Source organism: Osmia bicornis, chromosome 2 (genome assembly GCF_907164935.1).
Source record: "Osmia bicornis bicornis chromosome 2, iOsmBic2.1, whole genome shotgun sequence".
NCBI classification, from domain to species: Eukaryota; Metazoa; Arthropoda; class Insecta; order Hymenoptera; family Megachilidae; genus Osmia; species Osmia bicornis.
The window spans coordinates 1,432,642-1,451,922 of record NC_060217.1 but is presented as its reverse complement, the minus strand read 5'-3'; the positions used below and the strand labels follow the sequence as shown (position 1 = coordinate 1,451,922).

At 31.3% G+C, this 19,281-nt stretch overlaps 1 protein-coding gene across 3 annotated transcripts in view; it reads left to right on the top strand.

The window, feature by feature from the left end:
* The window catches only part of LOC114876221 (centrosomin), a 57,677-nt gene that overhangs the window by 18,585 nt on the left and 19,811 nt on the right, over positions 1 to 19,281 (top strand). For 2 of the 3 annotated variants that reach the window (XM_029187459.2, XM_029187458.2), the window contains exon 2: positions 1,955 to 2,010. In XM_029187459.2, coding sequence (XP_029043292.2) covers positions 1,955 to 2,010 — 56 coding nt within the window. Of the gene's footprint in view, positions 1 to 1,954; positions 2,011 to 14,075; positions 14,322 to 19,281 lie in introns of those variants that run through there. The other variant, XM_029187460.2, reaches the window with a different exon arrangement.

Genomic DNA, 19,281 nt, shown 5'->3' with positions numbered 1-19,281 from the left:
CGTTTTTCTCGAAACGCAAAATTTCGCACGCCGTGCAACGTAGCTCAAAAACTAATTACTCGATCTTGATGAAACTTGGCATATATATTCTATAAACAATGGGCCTCAGCATGACATGCTCCGATTTTTTTTTTTTTTTATTTAAAGTACTGTTATTAAGAATTTTTGAGAAAAAACTCCGGTTTTTTTTCAAAACTTTGCCATTTTCGCAATTTTGAAAATTTTAATAAAAGAAAAATGTCATGCTGAGCGTTTTTGCATAAAGAAGCTATTCCATTTTGATTTTTTTGTTCCAGATCATTTTTGTGCACTGTACACTGCACGGCGAATTTACAAGATGCCATTTTCAAGCCGCCATTGCACCATCGTTATTAAGAATCAAAATTTATAAAAAATATTTCTGTTTACATTATAACGTAAATAAATGACAAATTTTAAATCAATCGGCGCATTACATTTTCCACAAAAAATTCTTGAAAAACAGACCATTTACATGAGGTTGCCCCCTTAAAGTAATTAGTGCAAGTTTTATGTAGCAATTTTTTTCACAATTTAAGCTTTAAATTAACATGGCGTATGTATTATTGTATAGTAATGTACTTTTATGTTATTAAATTCTATGAGGCTTTCTTTGTTAATTTACCAATTCTTATGAAGTCATTTGAATAAAAACAGAATAGTTACGGTTGATGTTCTATATTTTTGTATATTTATTATTCCCTGTAATTTCATTTTAAACTCATTTAAAGATTCAAGGATCAAGTTGCAATTTTCCTCATTGTTATCAAAGAAATTCACAATACAAATTTTTAATAAATCAATCATATCATTTTTGAAACAAACCACACACAACAATTCGTATTTATAATTTCATTTTAAATTCATTCAAAGATTCAAGAATTAAGTTGCAATTTTTCTCATTGTTATCAGAAAAATTCACAATACAAATTTTTAATAAATCAATCATATCATTTTTGAAACAAACCACACACAACAATTCGTATTTATAATTTCATTTTAAATTCATCTAAAGATTCAAGAATTAAGTTGCAATTTTCCTCATTGTTATCAGAAAAATTCACAATACAAATTTTTAATAAATTAATCATATCATTTTTGAAACAAACCACACACAACAATTGGTATTTCATTGTACTAAGTCTGGTAGGAGATTCCACTAGAATTTTCTGGATTATTTAAATCCCCATTGATTCAGCTGATTAATCCTTAACGTATGCCCGAACTTCGTCCTTAGTACACAGGATGTTTTGCTCCTAATCGAGCGTCGTTCTGGAAATAGAAGTTAGCCTTCATCTTGATCCTTTTTAAAAGTTTCATCTAATTCGGTCTAGTTCGTTGAGTCTATTTCCTGTGGAATCAGGAGGCACCACGTGCCTTCGCTCCATTTTCGGCCGTATTCCAAAAATAAACGGTCTTTGAGCTATAGTCAAAGACCGTCCTTTCATTATAGACCTCGAAGAAATATGAACAAAAAATTTCTGTCCCTACTAAGCAACATAATGAACACATGTTATCTTATGTTTGATTTTTGAATTCAGAAAATTTGTAATCATTAGTCTGCGGATGTTTATGTTATTATAACATATAAAAATATGCAAAATATCTATGTATATGAAAGTTGCAAGAAAAGACAGTTTATTGTCTCTTTTGATAGGTTGATTGCCGTATTGAAAATTAGTGTACGTAGTCATGTCATATGGTTATGTATTTTAAACGATAAAATAAAATATTAATATTTTATTCTATATATTTTAATATTAATTATTTAGTCATAGCATTTTTATTACAAGATATTTTTTATATTCTTAATTTAACAAAACTATTAGTTTAAAATCTAATAATTAATCTCTATTAGTTATTAATTATTAATAATCACACGAAGAATTTTATTTTATAATACTTAATTTACGCTTCTATTATTTTTTTGTTTCAGCACAAATTTGCCGTTACAAGACATAACTATGAGCCAGACTTTACCATTAATAAACGGTAAGTAAAACAATTACTATCTTTTTTATCTAAATTTTAATATACTACTTATACCAAATATACTGCAATTGTCTTTTGTAATTTTTTTTTTTCAAAATAATTTAATTTTCTCTGCACATATTGTTGGCCCTCCGTTGCATTGTGTTGCTATCAAACTCTTGTATGTTTTTAAACATTTAGGACTACATATTCTTTCACATAATAGCGAAAATTTTCAATATTATACAATTTTTCTTTATATAAATTTCTGAAATAGAGAAGCATATTTTATTATTAAAAGCTATATATTTTTTCGATAAAAAAAATTAAACAGCGAAGAGTTAAGCAGTAAATAAAATACATATTGAATAAATATTTATATGGTACGCATATCTATCTGAATTTATTGACATTTTCATCTTCGTTAGCGATGCGTTAAGATTCATATCACAATTTGTCGATCAATGAGTCGTTAAGATTTATCGTTCATCACGACGAACCGGATATAATTTTACGCTCCATGATCACTGTAGATTGTTATATAAGAATTGATTACAAAGGCGTATTTATTAGTTCTAGATCGACTTCGATCGAACATGTCGTGTACAGATGATGTTCCTGTAGATTAACTTAAGTGACCAGAGGTCACCGATATTGGGGCTGACAATAGAACGATCAGTTACCTTCCTCTTTCCCTAGTGAAACTACCTTTATTGACCATTTCCCCTGAGCAATTGACCCTGTATCGATAACGTTCATCACTGACCAACAGCTGATTGCTCAATAATTCTACTGACAAGAAAATGGTCCTTCTAAAAACTTATTTTCGAAGATATTTATAAGATGATTTACACTACTTTGGAGTATCTGGAAATAGGTGAAATTTGGAAATTTTTTTTATAGGTAATTACTGAATGGAAAGTTTTATGATCGACTTTAGTACTGAAAGGATTAAATAAAGGTTGATGTTCGAATAAGAATAGAAATGAGGATTCTGTTACGAAATTAATAATGTTGCAAATATTTATATGAACCAAGTGACATTTTACTTAGGATAAATACAAATTTTAAATCTCTATTTAACAATAAGAGCCAAATTAATCCAAGTCTATTTCTTTTCAAAATATAAATCTAGATCCCAGAGCCGGAGTATAAGACCACTTTTCACTCTTTCTGATGACGAAAATTATTTTGATCTAGTCGTTTAATTTTTAATATAATAATGTAAAAATAATATTAAGTCCATATTTTGTTCCGATCCAAACAGTTTAAAGGGCTCTTGATACTACAATAGTTTACAAAAAATTTCAGAGTCAAATAATTTGAAATCCAGTGTTAGGTTAAAATAATTTTGGATTTGATACCTCCTTCAAAAGGTACGTCAGAACCATATAACACTTTATCCAGGTTTATAGTATTATTAAGTCACAGGAGAAAAGATACAAAATTGGAACTAGGCAGTATTGAGTCAAGACATGTTGATATTAAGTCCATCGTTCTCCAGTACATTATTTCACTTTTAAACAATAAAATTACATACATGTCTTTAATAATTTCAAAATTACAAGATTTTTGCACTTTTGATTTATTCTCTAAAATTTGGAAAGTGTGACAATATACGGGAGTTCAGAAATATAAAAATATAAATTATCTTATTATTTTATTATTATTTATTAAATTTCTCCATCTATACAATATCAGTTTTTGGATACAATTTTTGCTTAACATGAACGTTGAATTGTCATTCTCTATTTTTCTCTATTTTTAATTGTATAGGAGTTAACCGGATCTATTCATATTTCATTTAAAATAAAGAAGATTTAATTGAATCCTATTGAAAAATAAGAAAAATAGTCTTAAGCTAAAAATAATGAAAAATAAAAATTGGTTTTTTATTGTTTGGTCCTCTTGATGAAGTAATAGATCCCAATATCATTCTATGTAATAAAGTGCACGAGAATTCGCACGGCCTGGCGTGTGGCTTGGTAATTGCATCTATCACGATGAAAACAGGTCAACGAACCTTCTTCCACGCTATTACATACAGCTATTTCGCGTCTACGCAAGGCTCCGACGTAATCTCTAGTCTGCCGACAGGGGTGGTCACGCCCAAATTTTCAACTATTGTCCTCTTAACAAAATCTCCTTTAATCTATTGAATCATGACAGAAACTCCAATTGAAAACTCATACCATCATCGCGATCGCAATTTGTACTAATTATATCTAACAAGATACACAAACATCCGTAGTCATTTGAAACAGAAAGAAAGATTCGAAACAGTGGTTCTAACAGGAGGCAGTTGGCGTGGCCAGTGGCCAAAAGTTAGCTAGACTAACCTAGCTAACGTTCCTTTGTAGTAAAGCATAAATTTATACGTTGGCTGAACGAATCTGTGCCAGCGCTGGCCAACATTTTGCTCCGGTTTCAACCACGTTTCCGTAATCTGTGGATCTATAGATAAAATTGCACGTGCTCGCCGTTACCATCGCTGTTTGATTTTCGTCTACGCGCGAAACACGCTCTACTCTTTACTCGGTTTACAACAGCTGCGAGCAGCTTTTCATTTTCTCCATGGCATTCTGGACGAATAACAGAGACGAATCTATCGTTCGTTGTTTCCAGATCTTAAGGATTGGATAACGTTAATTAAAACAGCGTCGAGGTTTGGTTCAATTCGACCAGTTGGATTAATTAAATTCCACAGACTAGCGGGATGTTGTTCAGAAGCAGGGGATCATTGTACGCGATGAATCCTGTGGATCTCTTTGTGCTTTGATAAAATTTGATGGATTTCTGGAAATAGCGGTGAAATCTGGTGTTAGTTTTATGTGGAGTTAATTGAAGACAGGAATCTTCAGTTTTCTGATAATTGAACAGAGCATGACGATTATTTGAAGTTTGATTAGTATTTTGCGGTGATATGTTTCTAAAATTAGAACTTTATATTATTTACCCCTCGTTGCATGATTTGGTTTTTAATTTTGACCCGAAAATACAGTTTCAAACAATAAAAAATTTTTTTTGTATCTCAGAAATTGATTTGAAGAAAAATTGCATAATATGTAAAATTTGCAAAAAAATTATAACACAAGACGAGAAATACCATCATTTTGTGGCATATTATTTTATACAGTAGGTGAAAAATAAAGAGACATTGAAACGGTTCTTGATATTTAGTTATTTGTCATTTGTGTAAGCTTAGAAAATTATTTTATCTTTTTTTTAATTTTATATAAATAGTGTTAATATTAGGAATAAAAGGAACACTATTCTTCTTTTAATAACATTTCAATCAAAATTATGGTCCTCTTCAGACTTATTTGTTTAACTTTATAGCTTTATGTGTGACAAATAAATATAATTTTCTAATACTACAAAGTTTTGAAAATATAAACTGGAGAATTAATATTTTTGTATTGTTTATTTAAGTTAATTTTAGTATTTAGTTAATATAAAATTCATTTGACTCGATTCAGATGCGAAAAATAAAGTTAAATAAATATATTTCACAACATAGTCGATAAAGAAAATGTTGTAGATACAGATGTAATAAATTTATGTCTTGAGATAGTTAAGGCGGAATAGATTAGTCAGTTGAAATTTTCCACAAGATCCAAGTGCAGTACAAATGCATATCAGTGCCTTTGTTTTTCAATGAAATCGTGAATGTACATATATAATACACCCATGATATGACAATTAATTGAACAACATGGATGAACATTTTAATTTTTCTACCATTTATCAAATGTTCCAAAACAAACATTCCATTACACTCTATCCACGATATGAAATGCTACTGGGTTGTAATTACTGTTGTAATGTGTCGTATAATGGAAAAGCGAAGTAAGTTTATAGTTCCGTTAAATTTTTATAAGAATTTCATTTTGGAGAGACTAAATATATCGTCTGAACTTTATTGCATCGGCATGGTAAAGTTTGGAATGCGAATTCTTTGGCAGTTTACTGACCATGTAATATAATCTCTAAATTTAAATTTAAATTACATGTAGTTATACATAATATTGTTGAGATAGTATATGTTTTTTCAAATAAATGATAATGTACTTATTATTTTATTACATTTGTTAAGCAAGTAAATATTGAGCAAGTCTCTGTCTTTTAATAAATCCATTGATTAAAATTTTTCACTTCTCTTTAATAATTCATAATTATTATTATTACTCTTTTTGTATATCATTTTGTTTATATAATAACTTAATAATAGTATAAATAATACTAAATGGGTAACTGTAATGGGTAATTATATCACAAGCTAACATGAACCATTACAGAACAACTACAGTGTTTTATGAAAATTTGATCTTGTATTTTTTTAGAATTAAATACTTTTAATTAAATTTTGTTAATCTATTATTACTTCAAATTAGGATTTTGAGAATATCTGCTTTTTCTATATCGCTATTTTCCTTAGGAAAACCTTATTTAATCGTAAGTGTATGTAGCTACCATTCATTCTTAACGCTTTTCTAAAAAATAATATGTATGTTACCGGCAATGTATGAAAATCAGGCATTGTATAGGTTGCCTGGCGTTTTTGGGCAAAGTATGAAATATCCGAATTATTTTAATATTATATAAACTTTTTGTATGCATTGTATGTAATACCTAGGCATTCTGTAGAATGAGAAATACTATTTAGGTAAAGTGTTAAAAAAGAATCATGAAAGAAGTACAAAATAAAGTATAAGACTTTTCTTATTAAGGAAAATAAGAGAAAATAAAATATGAACCTACTTGTTGCAACAAGAAAGGAAAGAATTTAATTTAGAATTGCATTTAATTGTCTTTCTCACAAAAAAAGAAAAGCTTGAAAAGAGAGTCATGAAAAGGTCTTTATTAAAGAAAAACATAAATGAAAAAAGAAAATAGTAGGTGATATTAGAAACGTCATTAGCGGGAGTATTTTATACTTTGCTGGTTTATCTTTTGTATATATGTATATTGCCAAGGGATTCTATGCAATGCCTATATTAAACAAAGATTATCTCTTCAATACTAATCTTGAAGACCTAAATAGCAATAGATAATTTTTTAGAAATTTTTCATTTGAGCAAAATAGTAAATTTTTTGTATTTTTTAATTGGTAGGTTTAAAAAGCTCCTCTTCTAATCTTTCTAAGATTAATAAAAAAATGTTAATATTAAAAGTACCATGGACATATCAGAGTTGATCTTAACCGCGCAAAGATTAATTTTCCTACAGAAATAAAAGCCGTGTGTATCCTAGAAAAGTGTTTTTCGCGGTCTCAAATTACAGGAAGCGGTGGCCCATTTATTTCAGAGGAGATTCGCGGTGAGAGGGGCAGGGGATACGTGTCGCGACTCTGTATTTATTTCTGTAACACGTTGCCCCGTGGTCTTCTGCCGCGTTATTCGCCACCTTTGCGAACAATTTCGATGTTCTGTCGGCTGTGTTACTTGCACAATATCCTACGGTGCACACTAGTCCACTGTGGTGCATTGGATTGTTTGTTTTTCCAGCTGGCTCAGATTCTCCTATCTTCTAAACTTTCGTCCGCATCGTGGAATGCGAAATTTGTATTGAATACCAGGATCAGCAGGGTTGTTAGCTGCAAACGTTTCACATGCTAGGATTGATTTAACCCCTTTGATCAATGATTCCTTTTCGCAATTCTGTTTGCCATAATTTAACAATGAATTGTATACACCAGGTCTGAGCAATGTTTGTTTCTATATAACTATTACTGGAAATTCAATAAAAACCACAAAAGAGATATAAACAATCTAAGTACAATATTCCATATATTCTTTTATAAATAATTCAAATAAGAATATAGTCACCCATGCTTAGCTGATTTTTGAGGAATACCGAAACTTTTAAATAAACGACAATAAAATGTCTGTTTAATTTACTTTTATAGAAAATTTTTAACTTATGGACTATATTTATCGTTTAGTACTTGCATTTATAGAATAATTGGGCATGTTTTATCTAATTTATCTAATAATTGGTTGAATAAATAAATAGGATATCTCACAGACGTCACCTCATCATTTAAGGGTTAAAAAATCATTTCTAACATACCATAATCATTCCACACAAAATTTTATATATCAAACCTAATAACAAACCTTGGCAATAAATAAGTCAAATAATCACATCTATTCTTGATTCACCTTATTAAAATAATAAATACTTTACAAAAGATGTTATTATTCGACATATAATTAGTACTACACGCATTAGGTAAACATATTGGCTAATAACTAACAAATGCTTACCCTATGAATTTATCTAATACATTCTATCTAGAAATTCTATCGTGTACAAGACAATCTCAGTTAAAATTGATTTTAGTTAATTTGGATCGTGTCCCAAAGCTTACACAACGTCGCACAAATTGTAATGGACCAAATCTAATGATCATATTTTTATCAGTTTTAAAGTTCAAATTGTTTTAAATCAGTTTTTATAGTTTAGAATTATGTTTTTTGATTGTCCGTCCAATTGTATTAGACTGGCTCATGTTAAATTAATTACAATCATTAAATTTTGCTGAAAATAACTACATAAAAGTTTTGTCAATATTCCTAATACAAAATGACTATAGTTTCTCTCGTAACATACCGCTTAGTATTCTCTAATTTTCAATTTAGAGACAGTCAATTTTTATTAATATTACTGATGAAACTTTTATATGATCTTTAAATTGATAAATTACAAGTGTTATTTAGTGAAACTTTTATGCAATGAAATTGTGTCAGACTTGTATGCTTCAAAATCAGTCATTGTTTTCTTTAATTAATAACCAGCCATTTTATAATAAGAGTATTATTAAACCATTTATGTAGTCATTTTCACCATAATGTAAGCTTGAAATTGGTGTATTACAAGTGCTATTTTATGACACCTTTATGTCATCGAATCATATCAGACTTTCCAAGTTCTGAAATTCGCCCTTTGATCTGCAAGAGCCTAATAATTGATGATTCATATGATACATCTGTTACGGTTTGGATAAAGAGGTAATCATCTAAGCGCCGCATATAACCTGTTAAATGGTCAGGTAATGAACCTGACGTATGGTTAAAATTAATTACACGTTTCCAAACTGCTTTCTACGTGTCATTTTCATTTATACGTTGACATGATTGGGATAGAGCCAGACGCCTACACGTCTACGAAAAACTGGTGGCTTTATGAAGTGAATGATAATTCACAGAGTATGTAATTCTATTTTTACGTATTAACGCACATGGCAGGGACGATAAACCTTAATCTTTCGAGTCTCATCTTCGAATTGACTTATTTTGCCTGTCTAAAAATATACTAAATGTTCTACATCGATGGTAATTAGCTAACGACTGTTAAAATATGTTTTACGAGTTAAGAACAATTTAAAAATTTAATATTTTCGAATGTATACATTATTTATGGTTCAATAAAATGCCGATAATATTGATGTAGAGCAATGAGTTTAGTTAGCAAAAAAACGTTAATTTTAATTATAATACTTTGATGTGTCTCTGCCATAAAATGTTTGAAATTTGAAAAAACACATTGAAAAGTATATTCCTATCGTTTATTGCTCTTTTATCTCTAATCTTTGTTTGCAGTTATACTGTCTGTGACGTTTTGCGATACTCGGCTGATCTAAGTTTAGAAAATGCTTGCATGCAGATAAATAGAGAAAACAAAGAGTAAGGAACACAGAAACATGATAACTTGTTACGAATTTAGTGTTACTAATTCTGTGTGCCTGCAATATTTCATCATTCATTTTCAATTTCTCACCATTATGACATTCTATAAAAACAATAATTTATATTCATTAAAGAAACCTTATTTGACTATGCAATTTTCCTGTTGCTATATCTGATGCATACAAAAGCAGTATAAATTCGATATGTAAATTCATTCAATGAATCATTTATGATCCATTTATTGTATAACATAGACTGTTTATAAATTCATCTCATTTTCATTTAATTTAATGGATACTATAACGAATAGTTGCAACGTTAATCCTGGGAATCTCAAGGTGTTGGAAGGTTTAAGGTCAGTTCGAAGCAGGGTCATTTTTTATTCATGTTGAAGAAAGTATTAAAAACACAATATTTTTCTCTTGATTATTGAATCTTATTTTTAAATAAATTAATAATATTAGATAAGAATAATATTAAAACTCTCGAGTTCTTTAAAGTTATATATTATAGTTTGCAATTGGTTATTATAATCGACCACATGGTTTACTTCAGAACTTTGTATCTTCTGATTGAAATTTGTTAAATTAATATTATATTATATGTTTATTAGTGCAGTTTCTTTAAATATTTTATTAATCTTGTCAGTAATCTTTAGTATAGAATGTTTCGATCGAAATCTTTAATGCAACAATAGTTGAATTTTGTTGGAAATTATAGTTTGTTGTAATTGTATCAAAAGTGATAATGAAACATTTATGTAGTAATTCTCTTTAGATTTTATGCTTCAAATTGATATGGCATAAATGTTATTTTGCAATACTTTTCTGTCATGAAATCGCGATAGACTTTAATGAACAGTACATACATTTTAATGCACTATTTACTACAATCAACTATCAATAATTTTGTATCAATCACATTAATGAAATATCTATGTGCATATGTAGTAATTTTTTTCATCGTTAGACTTTAAGCTTTAAACTGACGCAGCACAACTATTATTTTTTGCTACTTTTATGTCATGGAAATTCTATCAGACTTGTTATATTTCGAAATCGTCCATTTGATATGGGACAACCTAATAATAATCCATTTTATTTTTAACGAGAGCATCGTTCTCCTTGAATCCAATTCCCCATTCTATTTTCCGTTCGATTAGCTTGACAGAGTCGATTAGCAGAATCCAATATCGATTGAGGAACACGAGAACCCCCCCGTTAACGCGCGTGTCAGCCAAAGGTAAACGCATCGTGTCGCAATGCCGTGACCAGTTCAAGTAACCCGAAATAACCAACGAGGTCCGTCTGCTTCGGATCCTCGTTTCTGCTCTACAATTAATAGGCTGATGCTAGCCGGTGAAATTGCAATTGCGTGCGCTCACGTTTCGAATTCGCGACTTTAATTACAGTCACCGGTGTTGGACAGACACCGAGGGCCTGGAGAGTGGTCTGCCAAAATAAAGATAGCCGAGAAACTCTGCTTCTGGCCTAAATGTGTCATCTATAAATACGCGAGCCCCGTGTCCGCTCGACACAGACTCGAGGCAAAAGTCGATATTGCACTCGCATCGATACCTAAATCACGGAAACACCTTGATCGATACCCGGAAACGAGAAATATTACCTCTCCTGTTATTTGCTTCTTGGAACGTTCGGTGACAGTTCAAATTGTTGATATTTTTGTGTTGGTCAGATTTTTTTTAATGAAACTTTCTTAGGGGTAAAGATGAGAGATTTCGAAATTTATGTAAGATGTATTTGAAATTAATCCGTAATTAGTACGGCGGTTTTATGAATGGAAACTTTTTAGAGGTGGATATCGAACGTGATATGCGAAATTTAAAAATTTATATTTAAAATTAACTTGAAAATTCTTGTATTCGAACACTTATATCTTTCTATCAATTTTAACCGGGTTCTACTTATTGATAAACTTAACCCTTCGTTCAAGACATGGATACTCAATTAAAATTATTTTTTATAGAACATAACTGATTATAAATCTGTAATAAAGGAATTAATCATCTATTTGACATTTGAAACAAAATTCAAAAAATCTTGTAAAATGTTGATTGTGTAGGCGTTTAGTGGAGGGGGAAGACGGTTTCGTCTCCCCGGACGCCCTTTAGTTCGGGTCGGGGACCGCTAGGTGGCGGGGAGATAATAGTGTTCTCGCTGGCGGTCGCCCGGCATGCAATTCGAATATACATATAGAAGTTCCGAATTGCGGTATGATAGGTGTCTGGTGCAGGGATCGTCTACAATTGTAACCTCAGTGAATATAGAATGTTGATTCAGAATAATGAATATTTAGCATAGAATTATGGTATGGTAACTGAGAATCGTATTCGAATTACATATATAATAAATTGTATTGCGATTCGACGTTAAAAGCGAAGGGTTACTATAGGTAAAAAATGAAAAAAATTGTTCATTCTAAGAAATGGATGCCGTCTTTCTTCCTCGAGGGTAGACAAAAAGTAATTTATACTCACAGGGGTTGGAACACGTGGTGTAGAACATTACAGAGAAACTGCATTGGGGTAGAATTCAAGTGGAAACAGGACTCGCTTGGAATTTTAGCTGGCAATTGTAACCATAAGAGGGAAATGCATGTGAGAGGATAGCTTCCGGCGATCAATCTAAAGTTTAAACGTGGGATAGGATTTACTTCCTGTTTGCAGAGGATTTAGTGCTTGCATCATGCATTATGTACCATATTGCATTATAGTTTATTATATTGCTTATTAAGACACCACAGTATGCATAAGTATTAGGTATAATAATATCTCAGTTCTTGATTTAAATTATCACAATGAAACTTGGTGTGCCAATACCATTTTGGTTCACTGTATGTTCGAAACAAACAGAGATATGTATACTTACTTAGAACGCTTAACACTAGAACTATCGACGTTTAATATGCACTTATTTTTGAAAGGGAAATAATATAGAAAATTAAACAGCAAGAGGATGAAACATAATTTAATATATATACATATATACATTTATGCTTTATCTCAACCATAGCCAACATACGTCTTAAGAAAAAAAGTTATAATTTAAAATAAGAAATTTGAAGCCGGTCATTTTGATTAGTTTGATAGTTTTAGTATTACTAATAAATAGAATCTATGTAACAATAAATAAAAATAATACAAAAGTACATTAATATGAACAGATATTGGAACTTCAATTGTTAGAGAAAATTACATTCTGAACGAATTTTTAGTTGTATCGTTTTTAGATAATTTTTTGCATTGTTGCTTTTCAAATATTATTGTTATTAGAAAATTTATCTGTTGAACCACGTGTATATTGAAGGACGTTAATATCATCGTTTCGCTTTCGCAAGTTTGTCTGGGAGGTTTAAAATAAAATCAGTGCTTTGACATTTTCACTATGAGCAATTAGTTTAAAGAGAAAATTTTAAAGAGAAATATATTTACAGTACTGTAGTAAGAAATGGATATTGTGTACTTTCCTTTTGTATTATATGAGCCAAATACTAAATGAAATTCTTCTTGTACTAAAATTCTTTCGATTCTGCTTAAACTTAATTTTAGCAGAAAATTACAGCTTTCAGCGTTTTCAATACAACAAACTACTAATATTTCTTGGTTAAAGTATCTTTAATTATATTGCATTAATGATTTATCAATCAGTGTAAGTTTAGTTTAGTTTAACAAACACTCCCAAAAAATCTTTATGAAAATCAGTAATTTCTTTTCATCGTACTGAGCGAATTTTCTATTACAAGGCTATTTTATTTCTGTTCTATCCTTAAATTCTTAAAATAAAGTTCCAAAGTATTTGGAATCAAGTAAATATTTTTTATAAAAGAAACAATGTAAGATACCTCAGGGTGTAGACAGATTTTCATAGAAATTAATTTTGCAGTTAGTGACTCGTCTGTTTTATTTCTACTGTCACAAAGTGATGAATGAAAGTAGTACTTCTCTTTTCTAATTTTGTTTCATACAAGATCGTTTTCTGTTGAAGGGAATTTCGGGATAATTTATTACATAGAATAAGATGAATCAGTAGCTATTTCTACCTTAATAATAGTTTGAAAATCATAATCTATTTGAAAGAATATCTTTCAATTACAGAATATGCGTACATTGAACGGAGGATGTTATTATGTGATGATATCATGTATTTGATCAATTTTAATAAATAATTTTGTAGAGAATTAAATAGAATTGGTTTAAAATTTTTTCAGGAACGAAGAAAACATAAAAAATAAAATTGATAAGTCTTTCCAAAGCACGATGTTGTGGCTCGAAGAATCCTTGAAAAGTCTGCCTATACCTAGTACGTGATACGATATACGCTCCGAATATAATTTTAACTGCACGTTATTGCGATGTAAACTTCGGCGCTGCTCAACCATTCTCTTTCAGTTGGTGTTTGCGCGGCCCACGGTAAAAACATCGACGATATTTCTGAACAGCCGTGAATAATTTTATGGATATTTCTCGAAAATGTTTAATCGTTAAAAAAGTTCCTTAAAATGTGACGATACGATAAGGTGATAAGGTTCCACGTGGGATGGGATGTGGTAGGTCGCGCTTAAACGCTTCGACCCTCCTCGAAAACATCCAGGACAAGCCAATAAAAATTCAAGTTATGTTCGGTACGAAATATTTATAAAAATTTATTAACAACAATAATAGCCTGTTTAACCTATTACTACTAAAAACTGCAATATTTCCAGCATGAGATTCTAACCAAAAGTTCATTAATTTAAATTTTAGATCAATCATATTTACAATTTAATTGTTGAAAATTGAATCTTTCTAATATTATTCACTAGGTATAGAGTTTTTGTTTTAATTGGAATTGACAATTCAGATGATTTAGAGGTCGATGAGTTTGATCGTGAAACTTGAAGCAAGATCGTCGAATAAATTACTTCATCCCAGTGTATCCTTTATGATGTGTAAAAAGTGATTCATTTAAGAATAATATGTGTAATTGTTTGATGAATAGACGCGTTAATCTTGCAATGAAAGAACGTAATAGAGGAAAAAAAAGTTGATACGGAATTATTACATAACACCTTGTTACTCCGTCGATAAAGTGGCTGCTATCATTAAAATTGTCTATGCTCTTTTCAGAGCAACATTCTTGCCTTTCAATAATAATATTTAGAATTGTTTAAAACACTAAGTTGAAGTTGATTAAGCAATTAAATCGTGTAAAATATTAAATTAGTCAAAAAGGTCCGTCCTCATCTCTCGATTCTACAATTTAGAAAACTAGCTTGAAATAGAAATAGAAATTAAATTTCATTATTAAATTAGAATTCAAATTAGTCCTGCTATCCAAGAATAGGCAGATGCCTAGAGCCCGGTGAGAGAAGAGGCCCGTATAAAGGTATTTGTCATTATCAAGGATGGGATGAGACTTAAACTTTTACCGTAAGATAAGTAATATGACAGACCCGCTAATTTTAATTAATTAGGCTCCAAATTCCTACTAGACCACCGAAAATTTTCCTGAAATAAATAAATTTACTGACTTTGACTTTTAAATTTAATTAAGAAATATACAATGTATAAGAACGGTTCCGGTTTTCATTTGTATGTCTGGGGCCTGAAGAACTCTAGGCGCGGCCCTGCTGCCATTCAAGAATTAAATTCGAAAATATACATAGGATTAACAAAGATCTTAATTAGAAATCTTATTAATCACTACCGCAATGTTTTTAATCACTCACATATTTAATTATAAAACACCGATACTTAAGCTTGCGTTGTTATATGTCGTTAAGCTTCCTAAACATTTACCTTGTTGAATACATCCAATGTTCCTACTTGTTCGCGCTGAATTATGTCGCACAAAGAAACGTCGTACTGCAAACTACCGTGCTTAATAGTCTGTATTAAAGCACAAGTGGCAGATGCATTTGGATACACTTGTTTGACTGTCCCAGGAGTTATCATCTAGATACGTTATTTTAGAGTTCGGCCTTTCTTTACGTTTCAATGGTTTTCATGTTGTGGACACTGAATCCAGTGACACGTTCCAAAGTCCCATATCTTCGATAGAATTTTCTATTTTAGTTTTTTATGATATTTATACCGAAATTAAGTTTTCAAAGGTTTTCAAACTGCTTAAACTCAGCACCCAAATTTTCTTAAGTTATAATAAACTTTGTCTTGTGGAGGTGTACGGGTACCCGTCTGTGTTGAGCACTCGAGCAGTCGAATCGGATAAAGTTGAACGGGTTTGGACGGGTACCCGAGTCATATGAACACTCGGTTAGTCGGACATAATCGGACCAATTCGGGAAAGGTCAGATGAGTTCGAGCGAGTTGCCCCGATAACCGAGATTCAATGTAGCATTTTGTTTGAAATACGATCATTGGCAGAGAATGTTATTCTCGGGACCCCTCAATTTGATAGGTGTATCTGATAGATATTTTTATCAACAAAAAGAATACTGCAAACAGCTAATGCGCAACGATTTATAGTTTTCGAAATATTGGTTTCTAAATGTAATAACAGCAATACTTTCATCTACTTTTGGTATGTCGATGGAGATAAAGCTTAGTTTTTTTTAAACTATATCCCCTGGTATTATATTCTGAATTTCTATAAACCGAATGCCTAAGATTAGCTTTTTCTTCTGGAAGAAAACGTTGATGCTATTGTGGTGAAAGTATTGTTGTACATATAATAATATTGATATCTCGAGAACTATGCATCGTGTAGCATTATGCTCTATTAAATAAATACACCTGTAGGCGTTTAAGTGTAGGGGGAGAGGAGGGTTTCGTCAGCCTGGACGTCTTTAGTTCGGGCTGGAGACCGCTAGGTGGCGGCGAGATGATCGGTGACAGTGTTCTCGCAAGCAGTCGCCCGGCATGCAGTTCAAAGTTTCGAATTGCGGTATGATATAGGTGTGTGGGGCAGTCTGACGAGTCTGACAGACGATCTCGAGACAAAACGCCTTTTCTCCCCTCTCTTACACATCTATCAAATTGAGCGGTTCTCGATATTAACATTCTTGTCTATTTTGAATATATTGAATTGTCTTTACATCAAAATGCGGTACCCGCACACATCAAAGCACTGAGATATAATAATTAATTATGCAGACTATACTCGAGAAGACCACTATCATCAAAACTATAACAATTTATAATGACAAAATTCCATTACCCATTGAAAGCATTGGGTTGGAGGTGATAACAGAGCGAAAAGTCCAAAACTAAAAGTTAGGCAAAATACATACTGAAAAAATCAAAATCCTGCAACTGTCTATTTTTACCTGACAGTGAAGTGTTATAAAAATCTATACCCCTACATTAATAACGAAAGGATTATTTTGGAAACTCTCCTTGAAATAGTGATTCTTCCCCGGTATCATAACGATATCAGAATGTATATGGAAAATTCGATAAAAAAGAATTTAATCGGTGATTTACCACTTCACTTGATCCTAAAATACAAAAGAATTCACGATCCTTAAATAAATACGGCTAAAACGTCAGATGGAATCTCCGGTGGGTAGAGGAACCGAGGGACAAAAACGTGTCATCTTTTGTCTACAATTCGCATGCCAGAAGAAAGAGAACGACACGGCGAAGAGCATGGTTAATGAACGAAGAGAACTGACAAAGGGAATGGAAGGAAGAACTGTAAAAATGTGCATCAAACGAGCATCGAAAGCGACGGTGGTAAGGATCGACTGAAAGGTTTAACGGCGCTTGGTGACGCGCCAGAAAAGATTTAAAGGGAGCAAGACGGCGGCGCTCGTTTAGCATCACGAAATTGGCATCACTCACGTAGCTCAAATGAATTCGAGAATAGGATCGATTCAACGTTCAATTATTGCAAAAAGTCCACCTGGAGGAAAAAAGCCACCTCCTGCTGATTTTGCGTTAACTGTCTTCGTTAGTCACGAGGAGGATCGTATCCTTGAAAGAGACCTAATCGAGACATGCTTATCTTTAGTTTTCGTGTTCTCAAAGTCGCGTTTGCGTTACGATCGATTTTTCACGGGAGTGGAACTTGTTTGTTACAAACTCTGCACTCCATTGCATTGGCAAGAATTCAAAAATCACGAGAATCTTTTAAAAGCCACTCGCATGAAATAAATAAGGAACAATGATTATAAGAAATCGCGTAGCAACCAAAATAATAACTGAATAACGAGAACTATGTATTTCAATGCTCTTTTATTTTTAACAATACAAAAATTGTAATTTTAGAAACACCCCACTGAAAAATACTGATGATGTTTCTTTTAAAGCATATTGCAATGAAAACTGTTAATTCTAACAGTTTTTATTTATAATTTCACGTAATAAGAATATTATATTGCAGTTTGATCCAAATATTTATCTTTATTTATATTTTATGAGTTGATAAATGCTTTCTTTTTTACTTTTTCTAATAATTTTGATAGAAGGGGGAAGAGCAGTCCACATTTTAAGAGGGCCTTCAGCTAACCAATATCTACCAGAGGCGAACTGGGATTTAAATTTTTACTGGGAGATTAGTGGCATCACGAGCTCTAATTTTAATTAATTAGGCCCCAAATCCCTAATTGCCTACCAACGATTTTCTTGAATTCCCAATGGCCAGTCTGTCCCTCATATCTACATATTGTCAGCATTTCAATTAGGGAATAGATTGACAAATTGCCAATAATAAACCAGTTAACGACGGAATTTAGTTTTAAAAATTGCTCACGGGATGGATTATTAAAATCAAGTAATGAAGAGTATACACGTCGAATGCAAGGCAAATGTTCCTATTATAAATTTTACAAAAAAAGTAAAGCTAAACAAGAAAGGATTACATTTTTATTCAATAAAAAATTAACAGTTCATTGTTGAAACGGTTATTGTTATTAAAAATTTAAGAATTGTCAAAAAATAATAAAATTTATACGTAAGAAAAGTTACAGAAAGAAAATAATTTTAAGAAGTTAAAATATTCAGTAAAGTGTACAAAATAATTCGGACTCATTGTCAGTTTGTAAAGAGTAATACATTGCACGGGGAATATTCAATATACCAAAGGGAATAGTCAAACTTTTTCTTATAAAATACATAGTAGTTTTAAGGGGCTATACCAGTGTAACACTTTTGAAAAATCGATTTTTTTTTGCATTTTTTGAAAGTCTATACTCTCTAGAATATCATATTAAAATTTTAAGGTCGAATCTCAAATAGTTTATGAATGGCAGCGTTCTAAAGAGTAACTGCGGATCACGTTTTTCTCAAAACGGTATTTCTCAAATTTGCTGCAGCTCTAATTCGAATACAAATTATTGCATCGACTCGAAACTTTTTCAACGTGTTCAGTACATGTTTTGTCATACCATGAACTAGGATTTTTTTGATTGGATGAAAAATGTCAATTTGGCATTAAAAAAACTGCTATTTTTTTAGGCTAAATTCCAAACTTTTCTTCAAAACTTCGCCATTTTGTCAGATTTTGATATTTTTCAAAAATCCTAGTTCGTGGTACGGAGAATACCTTCTAGTTTAACAGCGTTTTTGTTATTTTTCATTTTAAGCACTCAGGCGGCGGCAATCACTGCAGCAGTGGAGCAACTTTTTTTTTTTGGAGCCCTG